Source organism: Ipomoea triloba, chromosome 2 (genome assembly GCF_003576645.1).
Source record: "Ipomoea triloba cultivar NCNSP0323 chromosome 2, ASM357664v1".
NCBI lineage: Eukaryota > Viridiplantae > Streptophyta > Magnoliopsida > Solanales > Convolvulaceae > Ipomoea > Ipomoea triloba.
In genome coordinates this window covers 23150501-23169819 of record NC_044917.1, presented here as the reverse complement: position 1 = coordinate 23169819, position 19319 = coordinate 23150501, and the positions used below count along the sequence as shown (strand labels likewise).

The window sequence follows — 19319 nt, the reverse complement described above, 5'->3', positions numbered from 1 at the left end:
ATTCACCCATTATCAGTTTTGAGCGTACAATATATCAATCTTTTCGTCTAAATACGAAGAACACGAATCCACTTTGACCCGACCCAAATCGAAAGTGGACCACACATATATTTGTACCACAATATTGCCAGTAAAATGCCATTTTATGCTAATTTTTTTTCAACAGTTATTTGTCCAGAGAATATCAACGTGTTGAAGGAAGAAGATGATATATAGTGAAGGGCAATATCATCTTCACTATATATCATCTTCTTCCTCCAACACAACGCTCGGTCAACCAACAATTAATGAACTGATTATCCCATTACTCACATATAAATTTTTTTCTAATATAGTTATACTTACTGAATATCAAAATATAAGTGTACCTCAAGATCTTGCAATAACTAACCGACAAGTAATTAAATTAATGAATATGATGCAATAATGTAAATTATCTACCTATTGCATTTATACGCTTATTCTAGAACACTGAATTTTTGTGATATTTGTTGCATGCAAGGAAGACTCATACTATAATTGCATTTATACACTTATTCATACTCATATTCGATGTTATAATTTATATAATTGTATATCGATTCAAATATTTCTTAAAATATTATAACAAATTCATTCCGTGCAACGCACGGATGAAAATACTAGTAATAATAATAATAATAATAATAATGTGAGAAAAGGGACCAATGACAATATTGACTATTTGTACTTCAAAAGGAAAGAAGATTGGGAAAATCACCTTTAAAAAAAGGTAATGAAAATCTTACATTTAAAGAAAGTCGAATTTAATACACTAGTTTTTTTTAATACTATTGACCTGTTACATGAAGTATCTGTCTATATATTTTCTCAGCCTACTGAAGCCCAACAAAGTGAGGCTCAAACCCATGATCTCCCACTTGAGAGAATCACCTCATGCCGCTTGACCACAAGGCCTTTGGCATACACTAGTTTTTATTCACATTATCATCCAGATTTCAAGAGTTTCATAAAATAGTCTTGCTGAAGACCTACTTTTGTCATAAACGGACCGATCAATTAAAAGAGATTTAATTTGTCCACTACAAATATTAAATTTTATTTCTCTACATTATTATGAATTAAAAAAATAGAGAGGAAAAGAAAAAGAAAATTAAAGGACAGTAGTTGGAAATAAATTTGGCAGAAAAAGTTTGATTGGTCCAAAGACTATAAATTGGAGCAAAAATTATAAGAAAAAACAAGGCAATAGGTGAGGGGAGGGTCCAAACACCACATAAAGCACACAAGAAACGAAGAAGTGAATTAAGACAAGGCAGAAAATAGAAAATTAGAAAACCCCAAAAAAACGTATACACACAGTACTGCCGCTCCCAGACGGCCAAACACTTATATAGTTATATATAAACCCCCTATAGAGCCACCATTTCCTCCGCCGGCTTCCTCATCTGCCACTCCACTTTCCGATCGGCCCCATCTATATATCCCTTTTCATGTCTTAACTAAAAACACTACCCCCATTTGCAGAGTTTAAACCAATTAATTAATTAAGCTTCTATATATCTCGAGCTTCATTATCAGCTTTAATTAATGGCGAAAACCTCGAAAAAAGACAGCTCCGGCAACGGCGATGGTAATGCCAACAACGTTGTTAAGGTGAAAAGAACTCGTAAGAGCGTGCCCAGAGACTCTCCTCCTCAAAGAAGCTCCGTTTTCAGAGGTGTCACCAGGTAATCTCATAATCACGACAACGTTGTTAAGTTCACACATTATTGTTTTTTATAAATGATTTTTGTTTCCTCGTAAAAAAAAAATTTATGTTTTGACGGCCGGCCGATTTCAGGCACCGGTGGACCGGCCGATATGAAGCTCATCTATGGGATAAGAACAGCTGGAATGAAGCACAGAGTAAGAAAGGAAGACAAGGTTAGTTCATCATCATCTTTTTGTTTTTTTTTTTTTTTTTTTTTGAGGATTTCTTTTCCTGGGAAAAATTAGTTGATGTATAGTTGAACAAAATCACTAACGTTTTTATTTTTTTTTTATTAAATTATTTTCCTGGTTTCTTGGTCTCCTGCAATGTAATGGTGACTGTACTGGATGGCAATGGAATGAAAATGCAGTATATTTGGGTAAGTTTTATGTCATTTTCAACTTCGTTTGCAATGTTTTATTACATCTTTTTTTTTAACAAATAATTTCTTAAGTAAAAAATATTTTTTATTTTTGAAATTGTGGTAAAATTACATATTGGGTGTATGAAACTGAGTTGGAATAATTCAATGGATCTCATCTGGATTAATTACACTGCATTGAATTTTGATTTTTTTTTTGAAAAAAAAAAATATTTTTCAGGGGCTTATGATGATGAAGAAACAGCAGCACATGCATATGACTTGGCAGCATTGAAGTATTGGGGACAAGAGACAATCCTAAATTTTCCAGTAATTTTAATTTATTTACTTTGCAGAATTTTCCAACTTTTTTTGGGTGAATTTTTTGTTGTTGTAAATTTCAATAAAAATTTTCCATTTTTTGAATGTAGCTTGCTACTTATGAAAAAGAGCTAAAGGAAATGGAAGGTCAATCAAAAGAAGAGTATATTGGTTCTTTGAGAAGGTATACATCATAAAAATGGAAAACAATATTGCTCTTTAATTTTTTTTTTCTAAAAATAATTTACTCCTACTGAATTTGACTATTAATAAAAAAAAATTGTTAATGCAATACTTTACGATATGTATTTGCAGAAAGAGCAGTGGATTTTCTAGGGGTGTCTCGAAATACAGAGGAGTAGCAAGGTAATTAATTAATTAATGTGTACAAATGATTGATAAATTTTTGTTGTTGTAATATCATTTTATGTAAAGAGAATGATTGTGTGGAAGGCTTGGAGCTAAAATTGCTGCAATCCATTAATTGTAATTGAGTTGTGAATATTATTTGTATGCACAAGTTGTTGGGAGGGAAAATTAAAAACTTTAATGAACCTTGAAAATGTGGGTACCAAATCCCCAATTTGTCAAAGAACTTGCATTATATTGCATGCCATCCTCCCTCCCACCCTCACCCACTTTTCACCTATGACCTAATATGTAGTTTGATCATCATTTGCTTATATTTTATTATCTTCTTATGTTGTTCCTAAAATTGGTGTACCAACATTGTTGACCTTAATCTTGTTGCCTTGAGTGTGTGTGTGTGATGACAACTTATTGGGTAATTGAGTCAATTCTTGTATTAATTTGTATTTTGATTTTTTTTTTTAATGTTTTAGTTATCAAGTTTAAAATAAATCATATATAGTTTTCAATAATTAAAAATGTGTTAATTATAAAGGTCTAAAAGTGTAAATTTTCAATAGTCAGATATTATCGCTTTTAAATTCAAGAATTAAAAGTGAAAAAAAATGAAATAATAAAAAAATCAAAATCAGGATTAACTCGGCCCTTATTTATTTGTTTGCCAATTCTATAGACACATACACCAAAAATCCACCACTCATATATTGACGGGTTGCGATATGAAAATTGGGTGTATTATAAATATTGATTTTGATTGTAATGTTTCTATCACTGAAAATCTATAAAATAAATGATGACAAATTGACATTGCCATTTGATTTGTTTATATTAATTGATTGCAGCAGTATTATGCTTTTGTTGAACAAAAAAAAGATGAGTCATATGTATATGTGTGCACTAATAATTAATTGATTGTATGTAACATAACCATTCATTTAATAAAGTTATAAAGTCACCCTTCCATTTCACAGTCAAATCATATCATATATGCATCATTGATTTAGCACTTTGATTGTATTGTTGCCTCTTGACAATTGACATACATACATACATATTTTAAGCTACAATTTTCTACATAAATACTTCATAAATAATATGACATTATTGTTGTTTTAAACTCTTTTTTATATTTAATTATGATATACACTCTTTATTAATTTATGGAGGGATCAATGATCAAGAATATATCAAACAATAAAAAAAATAATTATTTTATTTGTTTGTATTAAATTGTAGACACCATCACAATGGAAGATGGGAGGCTCGCATTGGAAGGGTGTTTGGCAACAAATATCTCTACCTTGGAACTTATGGTACAAATCCAACCCTAACACTATAGCTTTTATCAGTTTTATATAAAGTATTGATCAACACCTTACCGATTTGCACTAGGTACAACTTAACTGTATATATTTGATTATATCGGGTACTTGTCTCCACAGTACAATAGCAAGTACACAACCTCAAAAAAATTAATTGTATCCCGTGCAAATTGGCACGGTACTTAATTAATTATATATACAATTGTACGGATGCATAGAGAGTTTAATTAGTTATAGGGTCAAAATCACTAACAAAATATAAGATTGTGAAATCACACTATAACTATGTATGCAACAAGCTAAGTATATTTATGTCATAATATAAATTTTACTTTCCTTAAAATAAGATAAAAATGTATAAGCAATTGAAAGAAAGAGTTATCAATGTTAAAAATTGGCATGATCCATATGATACCGTACAACATTTTATATACACACATTCTTGTGCAAAGTTTTTACATAATTTAATTTATTTAATTAAAATCTCACATGCCCACAACCTAATAGCACTTTAACATTGTTGTTTGCCTACCAAAACAGCCTTATATTTATTTTGAAACATATATCACTTTCATTGCTCATTTGTCTCTATATCACATCTAATGTATTTGAAGGAAAACCATATAATACTCAATGAACCCACCTATATGTGTACGTTAAATCGTGGATCGTGTGAATATATATAAAAATTGCTACAACTGCAATTCATATCTTATGGGGTTCTAAATAAATAATAATAAAAATATCCAAACTACTAATTTAACTAATACACTTATTTTATATTATATACTCCCTTTACCCTCTTTTTTTCTTTTTTTTTTTTTTTTGGTTGCACTGGCCGGGTACAACCGTACAACAAAACTAAATGTAACAAATTTTGGAGTTTGTACTCTATCAAATGGTGGCATTGTCTCCATTGCATGAAGTACAAACTCTAAAACCTCTTGAGTTGTATTCAGTGCAAGAAACAATACTGATACTGATACTTATACTGATTGACACTATAGACTTTTCTAGTGGAGTGTGTGTATAAGAAAGTTATATAGTGTTGAAATTGTAATGGACCTACTGCAATAAATAAAAATGGGCAATGATATATATATATATATATAATTATTTTCTATTTATAATAGTAGTCGTGATATCTTTTCGATATTATAGAATTTATTTATGGTTAGGGATGCACATGCACATGGGAATTTTGATAAGAAAGAAGGCAAGTAGCACATAATTATGGGAAAAATAGTTGAGAATGTTGCATGATAGTAGGGGTCAAGATGGAATTAAAGATGGTTGTTGCTTGTAGATTACCGACCTTCAACTGCTAACTCTGCTATTTAAAGATGTGGATCTTAGCCTTTGACATAAATTTTCAACCCCCCAACCAAATTTCTCATGCAAATTGAATTCTTGAATTTATTGATTTATTAATTATAAAAGTTTACGATTTTCCCAAAATACCCTTCGTGGTTTTCGCAGCTACTCAAGAGGAAGCGGCAACGGCTTATGACATGGCAGCCATAGAGTACCGTGGGCTTAACGCCGTCACCAATTTTGACCTCAGCCGTTACGTCAAGTGGCTACGCCCTGATCAAAACCCTAACAACCTGCAGCCAAACCCTAACCCTAGTAATGACGCCGTTAGTGATCATCATGATGAGCTCATCACCACCCAAGATCAAGGGTTGAGCTTCCTCCACCAGCAACAGCAACCGCAACAAAGCTCCGGTTCATCGGAAACCGCCTCTCCTCCGCCGCATGACCCCTCCGCCGCCGCCGCCTCTTCGTCGGCGTTAGGTTTACTGCTGCAGTCCCCCAAGTTTAAAGAAATGTTGGAGAGAACATCGGCGGCTACCAACTTTCCGGCCACCCCGCCGGAGCCGGACCGACCGAGAAGGAGCTTCCCGGACGACATACAAACGTACTTCGACTGCGAAGACTCGAGTAGCTTTGTGGAAGAGCATGACATCATCTTTGGTGACCTAAGCTCATTTGATTCATCCATGTTTCATTGTGAGCTTGATGCATAACACCTAGGGTTTAATCACCATTTTCATTCCAAAAAAAAAAAAGGAAAGAAAGATATAACAGTGGACATGCATGCATGGGATATATACATAGGAAGATTGTGAATACAAAGATAATTGTGGAGGGAAATGAGAGGGGCAGTGGGGTCATTTAATTAATATGCCAAAAGAAAAATATTATTACTAATTTATTTAAGAATTGGAGGAGATCGAGTTTTTTCATTAATTTCTTTTATTAATTATATATGTTTTCAGTTGAATTGGTTTAAAGACTTCTTTTGTCCTTGTTGTTTTGGTTCATTTATTATTTATATGTATGTAGATATAGCATGAGGCCGGGGAAGTATAGATATTCATTCACATTATTATGTTCAATAAAACAGTTGTTTTCAATTAATTATAACGCTTTGATGAGTAATTAATTTATTATATTTTGAATTGGTTTATATCTTGAAAGATCAACTACATACTTAAACAAGTGTATGTTGGGTGAAAGCTTAGAGGCTCAAACACAGCATCTAGACAAAATGTATCTAAACGTGTTCTTTGTACACAAGGAGTCACGGGTGAAACTCAATCTCAGATTAATGTTCTCAAACTTCACCTTTGTGACTAAGTTGTCATGCAGGGTACGCTCAACAAAACATAAAAATATGAATGGAGTAGTGAAAGAAAATGTGGTGCATGGATGCATAATTTCTAGGTGTTAGTTGGCGGCTATGGAATCGCATGTTACGGTCGGAAGTAGCTAGCTAGCCAGCGTGACGGCACAAAGTCGTTGCAATAATTATATCATTATTTTTTTTAATTATGCAATGGATCCATTTAATTAGGTCGTCTAATCTGCGGCGGAAAACCGAAAACATTTTCCATTTTCCTTGGGATACACTACTTTTTTATGCTTTAATCCACGTACGAAATTTAATAGTTAAAATTTTACGATGCCAACCCTTGACGAAGGTGTGAGTTTTTTTTTTTTTTTTTTTTTAAGATGGCGAGGAAAATTCGTAATCACCATTTAAGCGTGTATATAAATTTTGTGTGATAGACTCGATTGAAAAGGTATTGACAAAAATCAAAATCGTGAATTTTTGGTATCAGAATTATGTCGCACACCCACTTAGTCATCTCTTTCTTTTTTTATATTATTGATTAAATATCTAATAAAAAATTACAGTTTTAGCCCCTTAGTTATAAGGCATGTGTAACTTTTGTCCTTAATTTATTGATTAAATATATATTATTGCTCTTTCTATCAATTTTATATTATTGATTAAATATATGATATCACGTCATTGGTGGATCGGAAGAAAACCGATGATGAGGATGGAGCAGCCTTAAGGCCATATGTTAAAAAATAAATAAATAAATAAATAATAAAAAATAAGAAGAGTGGTGATAGGATCACAAAGTTGGGTTTAGCCGGAGACACTCTCATGTAGTGGTTGTGTGTTCTCCTCGTCACTTAAAAAAAAAAAAAAAAAAAAAAAAAAAAAAAAAAAAATTTGTTAATTNCACTCTCATGTAGTGGTTGTGTGTTCTCCTCGTCACTTAAAAAAAAAAAAAAAAAAAAAAAAAAAAAAAAGTGGACCAATGTTTGCAGAAATTGATGTGGGGATGAATTGCGTACGTAACTGAGAGAATTGAAGTTGGCATACAGATATACAAACTGACCTAACTTTTTAGGCTTTGATCAAAATAATGAGGCACGCATCATCATCATCATCATGATCAGGTGTCAAAAGTAGTTGTTGGAAATTAAACCTTGACCACGGCTAACTATACCATGCTTACATACTCATCGGACACCACTACTCAGATTGGATCTGTGTTCTGACTTTTACTGTTCCTTTAGCTAATTCAAGTCATTTTTGAAATTGTACTAGGTTTGATTAGTTGGAATTTCTACCTTGTCATGATCCCATCATGTATTCTTGTACTTATTAGTGCAACCCCAATAGTCATATTTATTACTGTAGTTTTTTAGGGGGGTTTTATAGTGAAGTGGAGGAGAGGGGGAGAAGAGGGAAGGAATGGTCATATTTTGTTTGGTTTTTTATGGGGCTTTTTAGTGAGGTGAATTGTCTGCCTAAAAACTTAAAAACATAACAGAGGTAGCTGGTTTGCTTGATACGTCAGTATTGTCTGCCTAAAAAATAGTTCCCACAACTTCACTCTATTGAGATCGCTAATAACAAAAAACAAATTCAGTGGTTTTAGATATTGTGCATGATAGAAGATTAACAGTTTCTAAAAGCTTCATCTAAATATCAGCATACAAACACTTCAGACTTGTGAAGATGACTTGTCATTAAATTCGTCCCCAGGGCCCGACAATCACATGCCAAATTTGGGTTCCCTTGACAAGTAAGAGTGTCAATCTAGTGCATCTGTTTTCTGTTATTCTAAAAGGTCATATGTTACTATGTTAGTAAATACTCACATACTCTTTTCTCCTCTTCCTATCAATACAGTTTGGGAATCACACAGTGAGGAGACTTACATAATCGTCATCACAATCTTCATTCTCTGGCGTAATATCAGAATGGTCTTCGACCCTTTGAACCTTCCAAGCATCATCATTTGCACACTGAATTGGGAGAAAGACCATTTCTTTTTCTCACGAGTACTGACAACTGAGCACTGGCAAGAGGGGGGTGATAAAAGCCCCATGCAGCCATACCAAAATTGTGTCACTGCCCTTTCAAACAATGGTCAGAGATTCTCCCAGCAATTAAGTAGTTGTGTGTGTAAAGATCCTTTCGTGTCAATTCCTGCAACTCAAGCTTAATGACCAGTAACATGTTTTACCATGGTCCAACTTTAAAAAGTCACCAGGCTATAACCGCATCATAAACTTTTTAAAATGATGTCCCTACTTACGATTAAGAATCATAATCTGTGTTGTCAAGGCTATTCCGTGGCTTTGATTGCCTAACCAGCTGTCCTGCTTCATCATATAAGTCGAGATTTTCACATGGAGAAGGGAAAATTTTACCGATCACACGCCCTTTGACAAAAGAGCATTGGAAGATGTGCTTCTTCTTGTATGTTATGCCAACTGACATGTTCTGGAAAGTAACATCCTCCACAGGAATCTCAGCGCTGCCATATATACGGACTGGAATACGAATTCCATATCCATGGATGCCAGTGAAGCTTATGTTTTTAATAGTTGGAAGAGCCTTTGGATCATATCCTTCATCAGGGTGTTCATTGTAATCAGTTTTAAGCACTATACCAACCCGGACATTCTCCAATGTCAGGTTGCGGTATGTTATATTTTGAATGTATCCACCTCTCCCAGGACTTGTCTTAATTCGGATGCCTCTCTTTGAGTTCCACACAAGGAGATTATCAACTGTTATATTTGATACCCCACCGGACATTTCACTGCCAATTGATACTCCAGCACTGCAATGAATGAAAAAATTCAGCTGAATGAACAAAATATAAGGGTGTTGAGGTGAGGGGGGTTATTGTATGAAAGTTGATAAACCAGGTTTTTCCTACTCTGAAACTAATTCATACATTCAAATTCTCAATTCATTTCTTGTCATAAAGAATATTTTATAAAATTGGGATAAGGGTCAAATAAGCCCTTGAACTATTCATGAAAGTGCAATTGCCCCGTATCCCTATAAAATTTTATGTTGATAAAGCTGCCAATAATGCCATTTAAGAAGTTTATTCATTTTCCTCGAGAAAATGAAAGTGCTCACATATGCATATTGAGAATGTATAATGCAATTTCAGGTGGTCAGATATCTGCATTTAAGACAGAACTTAGAGGGGTATTCACATCAATGAAACTAGAATTCTGATAGAAAACATATATCACCTTATCATTGAGCGCACTATGAGATTACGGATTGTAATGTTTGAGGAAGGCCGAGAGTAAGCAATTCCATACTGATCCCACCCACTCTTAATTGCAACTCCATCATCCCCAACACTTATATAACTATCCTCTATAACCATATTCACACAGGAATCTGCACAAACAACAACAATAATCTCAGATGAGATAGTTATTACAGAATATCTCAGCAAACAAAATTGCATGAAGGTATTAGATAGCCATGACATGTGCATGGCAATACAAAATAATCTGTAACAAATTAACACAGCAGCCTAACTGGTATTATTAATTACAAAGTCATGCTTTTTGATAATATCTACAAACAGATCATCAATAAACTAGTAATGCTATATTTTATGCAGCTGTCCATCATTCAAAGCTTGCAATGTCCATTCTTCAGTATAAAATCTAGTGCAGAATGATTGCCCTTCCTGCTCTTCAAGAAGGTATATAAATGGAAAATAGGGAACAATAACCATATTTGCAATAGGGATTTGAACTGACCAGGATCTATTCCATCAGTGTTAGGGGCACCGGACAATGGAGCCAGTATAGTTACACCTTTAATTGTAACATTCTGACAGTCATAAGGGTGAAGATTCCAGAATGGAGAATCACGAAAAGTAACATTAGAGATATGTATGTCTCTGGACCACATGATTTGCAGAAGAGGACCTCTGGTGAAGTTCAGCAACTTTTTACGATACTTTCCCCACCATACTTGGCCTTGTCCATTGATGGTGCCATTATGCCCTGTTGTTCAGTTATGTGAAGTTCGAAGATTAAAAACATGTTACTTAAAGAAACATTTGAAATGAGAATTTGAGGCACTTGTATTAAGAGGTGCAAGCATTTTTTTTACTGGAATTCAATCTCATTGCACATGGACAGACAGAAAACCACTTCTAACTTTCAGTACAAGATGAAATGACTCTACATTTTCATAAATATATAAGAATAAAAGTTTATGTAAATTGTAAGTAGCAACTGCACTTTTAGAGCATTCTTATTACAAATGGTACTACACTGACCTGTAATAACAACATCGGTCAGATTTTGGCCGTGGATAAAGCTTCCATACCGTGGTCCAGCATGTTCTCTTCCATGTCCATATGATGGCAAAGGAGGCATTAATGGCCAATATCTCTCATCCTTCCATCAGCACAGAACACTAATAAGTTTCTTTATAGTAACTTCAAATAACTAATGAAATCCTTATGTCTAGCAGTAATTAGGGGAAGCATTTTAACATTCCTACTCAATAAATAAATAAATTTTCATATATATAATACAAGAACTAATCATTATTGTTTAAGCATATATGGATTTTGAACTGTTTTAGCCATTACAGAGAAACTAATTTCACTGCCTTAACTACAATTTCAGATGAAACTACATTCAATTCAAAACTAAGGCACATAAACGGGACGAATAGCAGATCAATTAAATTTCCAGTCCTTGTGGCAACAGCATAGAGTGCTCTTATGTTTGATGCACGTGGAAGGAAATAGAAATGAAAAGCAGGAAATGTACTTGGGTTGCTCCATTCCGTTCCAAAATTTTCAAGGTAAATCTAAATTTACAGCGATAAGCAAAGGTCACAGGGGACTTACATCAATTCCAAGTATTTCGGCATTTTCAGCGAGGAACATCGTCATATGGCTGGTGAGATTGAAAGGCGCGGTGAGCCAACGGCCCGGCTGGACATTGAGCTGGCCGCCACCTCGCTTCCGAATCTCAGAAATCGCCCTCTCAAACGCCTTGGTATTCAAAGTCACGCCGTCGCCGACAGCTCCAAAATCGGAGAGGTTGAAGACCGGCGATCGGAGCTTGGGGATGGGCCTCGGAGGCGGCGCCCAGTAACGGAACACAAACAACCGATCTACGGCGTTGCTTTGCCACGCGACGACGAGAATAAATCCGATGGCCCAGGTGAGAGAGAGGAGAGTGCGGTGAGTCAGTAGGAATGAGGGAACTACGTGCTTGTGATCGGTCCTACGGCGTTGGAACCTCACGGAATCCCCCATTGCTCCTCGTGAAATTCACAGGATTAACCCCTTCGAACAAGATATCACGCGAGGGTTTAAGCTACGGAGATTGCTTCAGTTTGCAGGTTATAGCAAACACACACTGATCACGAAGAAGATTCGTTTTCCATTTTCCTGCTCCTCCTAAGATATAATTCAGATCTGAGTATCTAAATGGTTTGGAATCAGAATAGTAATTGTATTCAAACTGATTAGCACAAGTTTTTTGTTTGATAGTAAATACTCAGTATGAAAATAAAAATAAATATAATTAAAATAGGCAAATAAATACTCCTTCATATCCTATTTTATTTGTCCTATTTACTATAATTATTTTTTCTTTGTTTATTTTCTTTATTATTTTGTACATATTTTAAAATTTGATTTTATATTTAATAGTATTTTTAATATAATTTTAAATATATAAATTTTGTATATTAATTTTAAATTTAATATTATAAAAAATTGAATTTTAATTTAATCAAGTCTCATTAATCGAACCCGACACATAAAATGTGACGGAAGGTGTATCAAATAAAAAAAATTCAAAAAAAAAAAAGTTTTTAATCAAATACCAATTAACTTCAATTTCCTAGCCTTTGTGGAATTGTGGGCCTGGGCTATTCTCCTGTAGTTACCCAAAAAGTGCTTGCCAGGCGCCAAGATAGCAAGACTTCAGGATGTTTTCTTATATGAAAAATTGACATTTTTGTCTTAAGTTATAGATGGACTTGCTGATTTATTATTATTAGTATTTTTTAATTTTGATCAGTTAATCGGCCCAACTAAATAAATAAAAATAAAAATCTCTAAATTCTAAGTTTGCTCACCTATGGAGATGGCGACCGTTAACAATTAATGTCGGCAGTGACAGAAGGAAAAACACTGAAAAACCAACACACTTTGTTTGTTTCGATAATTTATATGCTTCGCCCAGTCCCTGAATGGATTGATGAAGCTGTGTATCACAAAAAGAATGCTAAATGCCATGTTACAGACAACAACACATGATTCTTCACAACAATCATATGATGCACCTCATCCAATCAAAGTTAACAGCTTTAGTAACAACCCAACCCAGATATTAACTACAAAAATATACTCCGTACTACATTAATATATGAATGAATATATTCAGCGTTATGCTTTTACAACCAAAGAAGTTGCAGACAGAAAGGCCAGCCATCGATGTGCTAGAAGAACTTCAATTTGCCTTTTGCAAATGCCTTTCCCTGTTCCAAATGGCACGCTGCTTTCTCGGCGCCTGTGAACCCGGAGCAAGTGTCGCTGGGCCCAAGAGTGACGGCAAAATAGAGGTAGATGGTGCAGAGAAAGGTTAGCAGGGCGAGTGCAGTTAGGAGGAAGCGGTGGCGCTGAAGAAGAGCTGAACAGCCCCCTAGTTCATGGTCATCGCTTCGAGAATTTTGTCTCTTGAACATCGGCGAGGAGACTGAGAATGCGGTCTGTATTTGTGACCTCCTATGAGGTGAGGATATTTTGCTGTCAAGAGACATAGCTTGTAGAGTAAATCAGCACAGCCAGCTACAATTCCCAGCACCTGGTTCAATTCAATTTTGTAAGTACAAGATCTTCATTAAAAAGAAGATTTTAAATGAAGACTTCATGTTTCCACTCGAGTTCAAAAAGAATATCAACTAAAACGAGCAAATTTCCCATCCATACAATTCGGACAATCATGTTTCATATCAGCCCGACAAACATAATAACAAAGGGTAAAGAGGGAAAATCTAAGACTCCCAAGTTCAGCAAATGCATTTAACAAGATCACTGGAACGCTCAAATTGACTGTATTCTCAATGCAAGTCATTCTGCCTAAGGAAAAAAGCCAAAATTATATTGGAACCAAAATGGGCAGCAATATAGCAAGTAAAAAGAAATACTCAGGCAACTAACATATAAAAACAAGACCATGAAATCCAATCTTGTAGAAAGAAGGCCAAAACTAATCTTGAATGGAAGTCATGGAACCACATATTGTAAGCATTAGTGTCTATACCCTATAAAAAGTATAAAATTCATACTCTGTATAACCATTTTAACCAATTTATTATATATATTTTACGCTGGCTGACAAACCTCAAATTGTGCAGAAAAATTGAAAACTCACTAAGATCTAGCAGAGATTTTCATTGTGGGACAAACTTTTTCATCTCTAGGCACTAAAAATAGCTGGCTATTTGCCTGATGCACTGGCATACATCAGGCAAGAGCATTTAAGCATTGAAACATTATTATGTACTCGTCCACAACATTAAAGTCCTAGAGCGGACAAAACTGGTGATGAAACAATTTGATACTCATTGATTAATCTTTTGTACCGTGATAAACCCCACATCCCACATCGGGAGATACTTGGGGATTCTTCCCCCTATAATAGGACTAGTTTTGGGGAGGAACATCTTCCCTGGGTTTGAGTCATAACACTCCTCGAGGTAAGTCAAAAGGTCCAACCAAGAAATTAAACATAGCCAACTGAATCTTCCACGCCACCCCTATGCATTGAGTGAATCAGAGGACTTTCCAACACAAGCCATAGAGTCAACCACCCTCAACAAACCCAACAGTTTCACATCACAGTCAAATAATTAGGTCGAAACTAAAGTCACACTAAAGAACTAATGTTTGACTGTAGAATTATAATCCAAACTTCTCATCACCATTTCTGATAATCAAATAAGCTAAACGGTTCTCTCAAAGGAAACTCCTACCCACAAAATCCCGCAGATCTTAATCATCTAAAACTCCACTCCCAAACCAAAAGCAATTCATAAAACGGCAACCTTTCATCTCAATAATCGGATTCAAGACAAGCTCAACCAAATAAACAATCATCAATGTACAACAAACACGAATCCGATTTCATAAAATGAAATTAAAACACAACCGAAGCAGATCTACAAATGTGCATCATATATACACCAAAAATTAATTCTTTTTTTTAACGCCGTATACAGAGGCCAGTAGATATAGCGCGAGAAGAAAACAGAGAGAAGACGTAGAACTCACAGATTACAATCGAAGGAAATGAGGAATGGAAGGAAGCGAAAGGTAGCGGTGTCGTTGAAGTAAGAGAAAAATGCTTTCCACTTTGTTGTCGTTTACTTAGCAAATTATGGAATCAAAGCGCGATCTGAAAATATCTAATCTAAAGGAATTAGCCAAAATCTCCGAAGGCGGACCGGAACCGACACTGCCGTCACGGCACGGTGGCTGCCCTTAAACGGAAGCGATTCGAGGATTTAGCTAAGCGGATCTTCCGTGTATATATATACATATATATATATATAATATTTGTGCAAGAAGGTGATTTAGTACTTAGTAGAGACGCAATTGGTGGAGTTTGGCTCTTGGGGAGGTTGAAGGGCCGGATCGTAAATTCCAGCAAGTCCGCGTTTTAGGAGTAGATGCAGTGGTGCGCCACATGTATGTGCGCTAATTAGGGGTGTCGTTTCGGTTTTCGCTATGTTTTTTTTTTTTTTTGGTTTCAATTTGTTTAGTTTTGAAATAAAAAATTATTTGATTTAATATTGTAGTTTGGTTTGATTCGAAAAATTTTAGTTTCAGTTTGGATTTGGTTAGCTTCGGATTGATAATACCAATTTTTTTTAATTTTCTAGGTCAAGGAATTATTTATTTATTTTTATTAATATTTTAAATTTCAAAATATAAACAAGATAATAATGCATATATCAAAATTTTCAAGTCAAAATAAGTTGAAACAAATCAACAATACATATTTAAAATTGCAATGTCCAAAGCCCAACTTCCATGTTCATATGCTAAGGTGGACCCGCTAGTCTATGTTCACAATTTAAAAATTCTATATTCACAATTTTAAAACTCTATATTCACAATTTTAAATCTCAATATACAAAATTACATTACTCAATATTTACAATTTTTTAACTCTATATTCACAATTTTGTTATATAGATTCAAAAATTGGGTTGTACTATTGAATATAGAGTTCTGAAATTGTGAACATAGAGTTCTGTAATTGTGAATATAGAGTTCAAAAATTATGAATATGGAGTTCAAAAATTGTGAACATAGTGTTCAAAATTGTGAACATAGAGTTCCAAAATTATGAACATAGAGTACTAAAATTGTGAATATGAACTTAAGTCTACATTGCAAGGTGGACATGGGTCCATGGCATAACAACCCCCAAACATCACATAGCAACCCCCGAAGGCAAGTTTGTCATTCTTCCTAGGTTGTACTCAAACCACAATCTGGTTCTCTTTATGGATGTAGCAGGGTCCCCCCCCCCCACCACACACACAACAATAGCCCCCCCACACATAACAATAGTCGTCCAAGGCGTTTCGAGGCAATGTGGTTGACAAGAGAGGATTATAGTAGTATCTGGAGAGAAGCCTCTCAATCGACAGATAACAACATTGTGGACATCATTGCAGACTTGTCTGAGAAAAGCTTCTAGTGGAATAGGAATGTTTTTGGAAATGTCTTTAAACGAAAAAGACACCTTGAAACAAGAATCCTAGGAATCCAAAGAGACACTAATTACACTTCGTCTGACGGCCTTCAGGCTCTCGAAAGATTGGATATTCTTGACCAAGAGGAAGCGTTGTGGTTTCAAAATCGAGGAAAGATTTGATAAGAGATGGTGATAGAAATACCAGATTCTATCATAACGCGACGGGGATTAGGAGGAGCATGAGTCGTGTTCGTTTCCTAAAGCTTTAAGGGAGTTGGACGGACGACCCAACAGCTATTTCTTTCCACATTACTGCCGATTTTGCTTCTCTTTTTTGCAGGATGGTGCGGGATGAGGATTTAGACCTGGCAAATATTAATGATAACCATAAAATTTCTGCAGCTCAAGCTAACTGTCTGAGTCGCAGAGCAGCCTCGACGAAAGTTAAAAAGGCGGTTTTCGATATGAAGAAATTTGGTAGTCCGGGCCCGGATAGGATTCATGCGATTTTTTACCAACACTTCTGTGAGGAGATTAGCCCAGCCTTGACTAAGCTGGTCAATCAAGCGATTGAAACAGGGTCGGTTCATAAATCTTTACTTCAAGCTTTCATGACCATTATTCCCAGGAAAGAAGCTCCAAAATTTGCAGCGGACTTCAGGCCTATTACGTTGCTCAATGTGGCCTTCAAAGTCATATCCAAAGTGTTGGTTAACAGGGTGAGACCTATCATGTGTAAGCTGATAGGTCCCCATCAGAATAGTTTCCTGCCGGGAGATCTACTCTTGATAATGTTATCCTAACACAAGAAATTATCCATAATATGAATAGAAGGAAAGGTAAGAAGAGGCTGATGGTGGTCAAAGTTAACCTGCATAAAGCTTACGAGAGTGTTGACTGGAATTTCTTGGAAGAGACTCTGGAGGGTTTTGGGTTCCCTAGAAGAATCATTGACTTCATCCTCTTTTCTCTTAAAGAAAGTGAAATCTCTATCCTTTGGAATGGGGGTCGTTTCCCCTCCTTTACCCTAGGGAGGGGTCTTCGTCAAGGGGCTCCTCTAGCTCCCTATTTATTCAATCTCATTATGGAGAAGCAGGCCTATGATATTCATAATGAGGTGTCTCGGGGAACTTAGAAATCTATTCGCATATTGAGAAGGGGGATTGGAATCTCTCACCTCTTCTTTGCCGACGACCTTATGCTGTTTGGTGAGGCCACTAACCAACAAGCTGCTACGACGATGAATTGCCTTAACAAGTTTAGCAAGGCCTCCGGACTTAAGGTAAATCCCTCTAAATCTCAAATTTTTTGTTCTCCTAACACGAATGCAAGGTTAAAAAGGAGTATTTCAGCTACGACAGGCATCCCCATATCTGCCCATCTGGGGTCTTATCTAGGGATCCCAATGCTCAGTAAATAGGTTTCCAAGGAGACGTTCAACAATGTCATCGATAAAATGAGGAAAAACTAGCCTTTTGGAAGGCTAGCTTCCTTAGCATGGCCAAGAGAAAAATTTTCGTCCAATATTCACTGGCTACGGTCCCGACCTACACAATGCAGTCCATGGCTCTCCTGGTTAGTGTTTGTAAGGAGATTGATAAAATTTGTAGAAACTTCCTATGGGGTCACTCGGAGGAGAATAAAAAAGTTCACATCATCAGTTGGTCCGATATCTGCAAACCCCGGGATGATGGCGGTTTGGGTCTTAGGAAAACCTCAAGGATTTTAATCTCGCCTTCCTTACGAAACTCGGGTGGCAAGTCCTCACCAATGATAACAAACTGTGGGTCAAAGTGTTAAAAGATAAATTTATCAAAGATGGAGACCTTATCAGTAATAACGCCAACGCTAACTGTTCCTAGGACTGGCGGAGTATCATGAAGGGTAAAAATATTCTTGAAGATGGAGTGAAATGAAAGATAGGCTCTGGAAACTTGGTTAATTTTTGGCACGATTGGTGGACGGGTGATGGTCCCCTTGCTAATTCTCCCAATGTGAATGTGTCGGCCAACAATAGAAGCGTTCAAGTTAACCAATTTATTGTCAATGGCAGCAGATGGGATGTGGAGGCTTTGGCTACTCTTCTGCAAAGTGACGCTAATAATACAATTCGTGCCACGTCGATTCCAATCAATAAGGACAAAGGGGACGTTCGCTCATGGTCTCATTCAGGTACATGCTCTTTCACTGTCAAATCTGCTTATTCTCTTATTTCAGGTATCCCTGAAGATCAAGGAAGCTATGACTGGATCTGGAATCTACCATGCATAGAGAAGGTCAAATTGTTTATATGGAAAATTATCAATAACGGACTTCTCATCAACGCGGAACGCAAACGATACGGCTTGACTTAGGATGGTGATTATGCGATTTGTGGTGATGGGGATGAAACTTTAGACCACAAGTTCAGAAGGTGCTCGCTGGCTACGGACTGTTGGAACCTGTCCAATCCTCCCACTGGTTTCAACGCAAATTCTCACGTCCCCTTCCAACACTAGATTGAAGAAAACTGTAAGGGAGGTTGCAGGTTACAAACGTGCGACAACAAATGGCGGTGCAAATTTCCATACCTGCTTTGGAACATTTGGAAGTCAAGAAATGCATTTGTCTTCAACAACGTCACGATCCCTCCTAGCGAAACCTCAAGACGGGCATTTAGAGACGCTTCGGATGCCCAGGAATTCATCCTCAAACATCATGGTCCATTGCGGTGCAAACAATTGTGGGTTCATGAAACTCAATTTTGACGGTGCCTGGAAGGCTAGTGGCCAATGCGGGTGGTGTCTTCTGGGATCACCTTGTTTCATGGATCGTGGGCTTCACATCAAAGATAGGA

At 36.0% G+C, this 19319-nt stretch overlaps 2 protein-coding genes across 2 annotated transcripts; one reads left to right on the top strand and one right to left on the bottom strand.

Annotated features, from left to right (window-relative positions):
• Positions 1-1247: 1247 nt before the first annotated feature.
• On the top strand, positions 1248-6240 carry LOC116009698 (AP2-like ethylene-responsive transcription factor At1g16060). Its single transcript, XM_031248820.1, has 8 exons — positions 1248-1709; positions 1823-1905; positions 2103-2111; positions 2335-2423; positions 2525-2598; positions 2730-2780; positions 4020-4096; positions 5585-6240. The coding sequence occupies exons 1-8, from the start codon at positions 1570-1572 to the stop codon at positions 6133-6135; spliced, it is 1074 nt and encodes a 357-aa protein (XP_031104680.1). The 5' UTR covers positions 1248-1569; the 3' UTR covers positions 6136-6240.
• A 2052-nt stretch (positions 6241-8292) lies between these two features.
• LOC116004889 (probable polygalacturonase) lies at positions 8293-12205 on the bottom strand. The gene is made up of 5 exons (XM_031245092.1): positions 11608-12205; positions 11026-11146; positions 10499-10747; positions 9974-10127; positions 8293-9546 (listed from the first exon to the last, which is right to left on the bottom strand). Exons 1-5 carry the CDS (start codon positions 12019-12021, stop codon positions 9018-9020), a joined length of 1467 nt encoding a protein of 488 aa, XP_031100952.1. The 5' UTR covers positions 12022-12205; the 3' UTR covers positions 8293-9017.
• Positions 12206-19319: the final 7114 nt, after the last annotated feature.

Excerpts from the sequence above, each read along its gene's own strand:
- LOC116004889 (XM_031245092.1), bottom strand. The coding sequence starts at position 12,021 with ATGGGGGATTCCGTGAGGTTCCAACGCCGTAGGACCGATCACAAGCAC. Across the intron at positions 11,147-11,607 it reads CCGAAATACTTGGAATTGAT|GATGAGAGATATTGGCCATT; the intron begins GTAAGTCCCCTG and ends TGCTGATGGAAG. Across the intron at positions 10,128-10,498 it reads CACTGATGGAATAGATCCTG|ATTCCTGTGTGAATATGGTT; the intron begins GTCAGTTCAAAT and ends TTGTTTGTGCAG.
- LOC116009698 (XM_031248820.1), top strand. The coding sequence starts at position 1,570 with ATGGCGAAAACCTCGAAAAAAGACAGCTCCGGCAACGGCGATGGTAAT. Across the intron at positions 2,599-2,729 it reads TATATTGGTTCTTTGAGAAG|AAAGAGCAGTGGATTTTCTA; the intron begins GTATACATCATA and ends ATGTATTTGCAG. Across the intron at positions 4,097-5,584 it reads TCTCTACCTTGGAACTTATG|CTACTCAAGAGGAAGCGGCA; the intron begins GTACAAATCCAA and ends TGGTTTTCGCAG.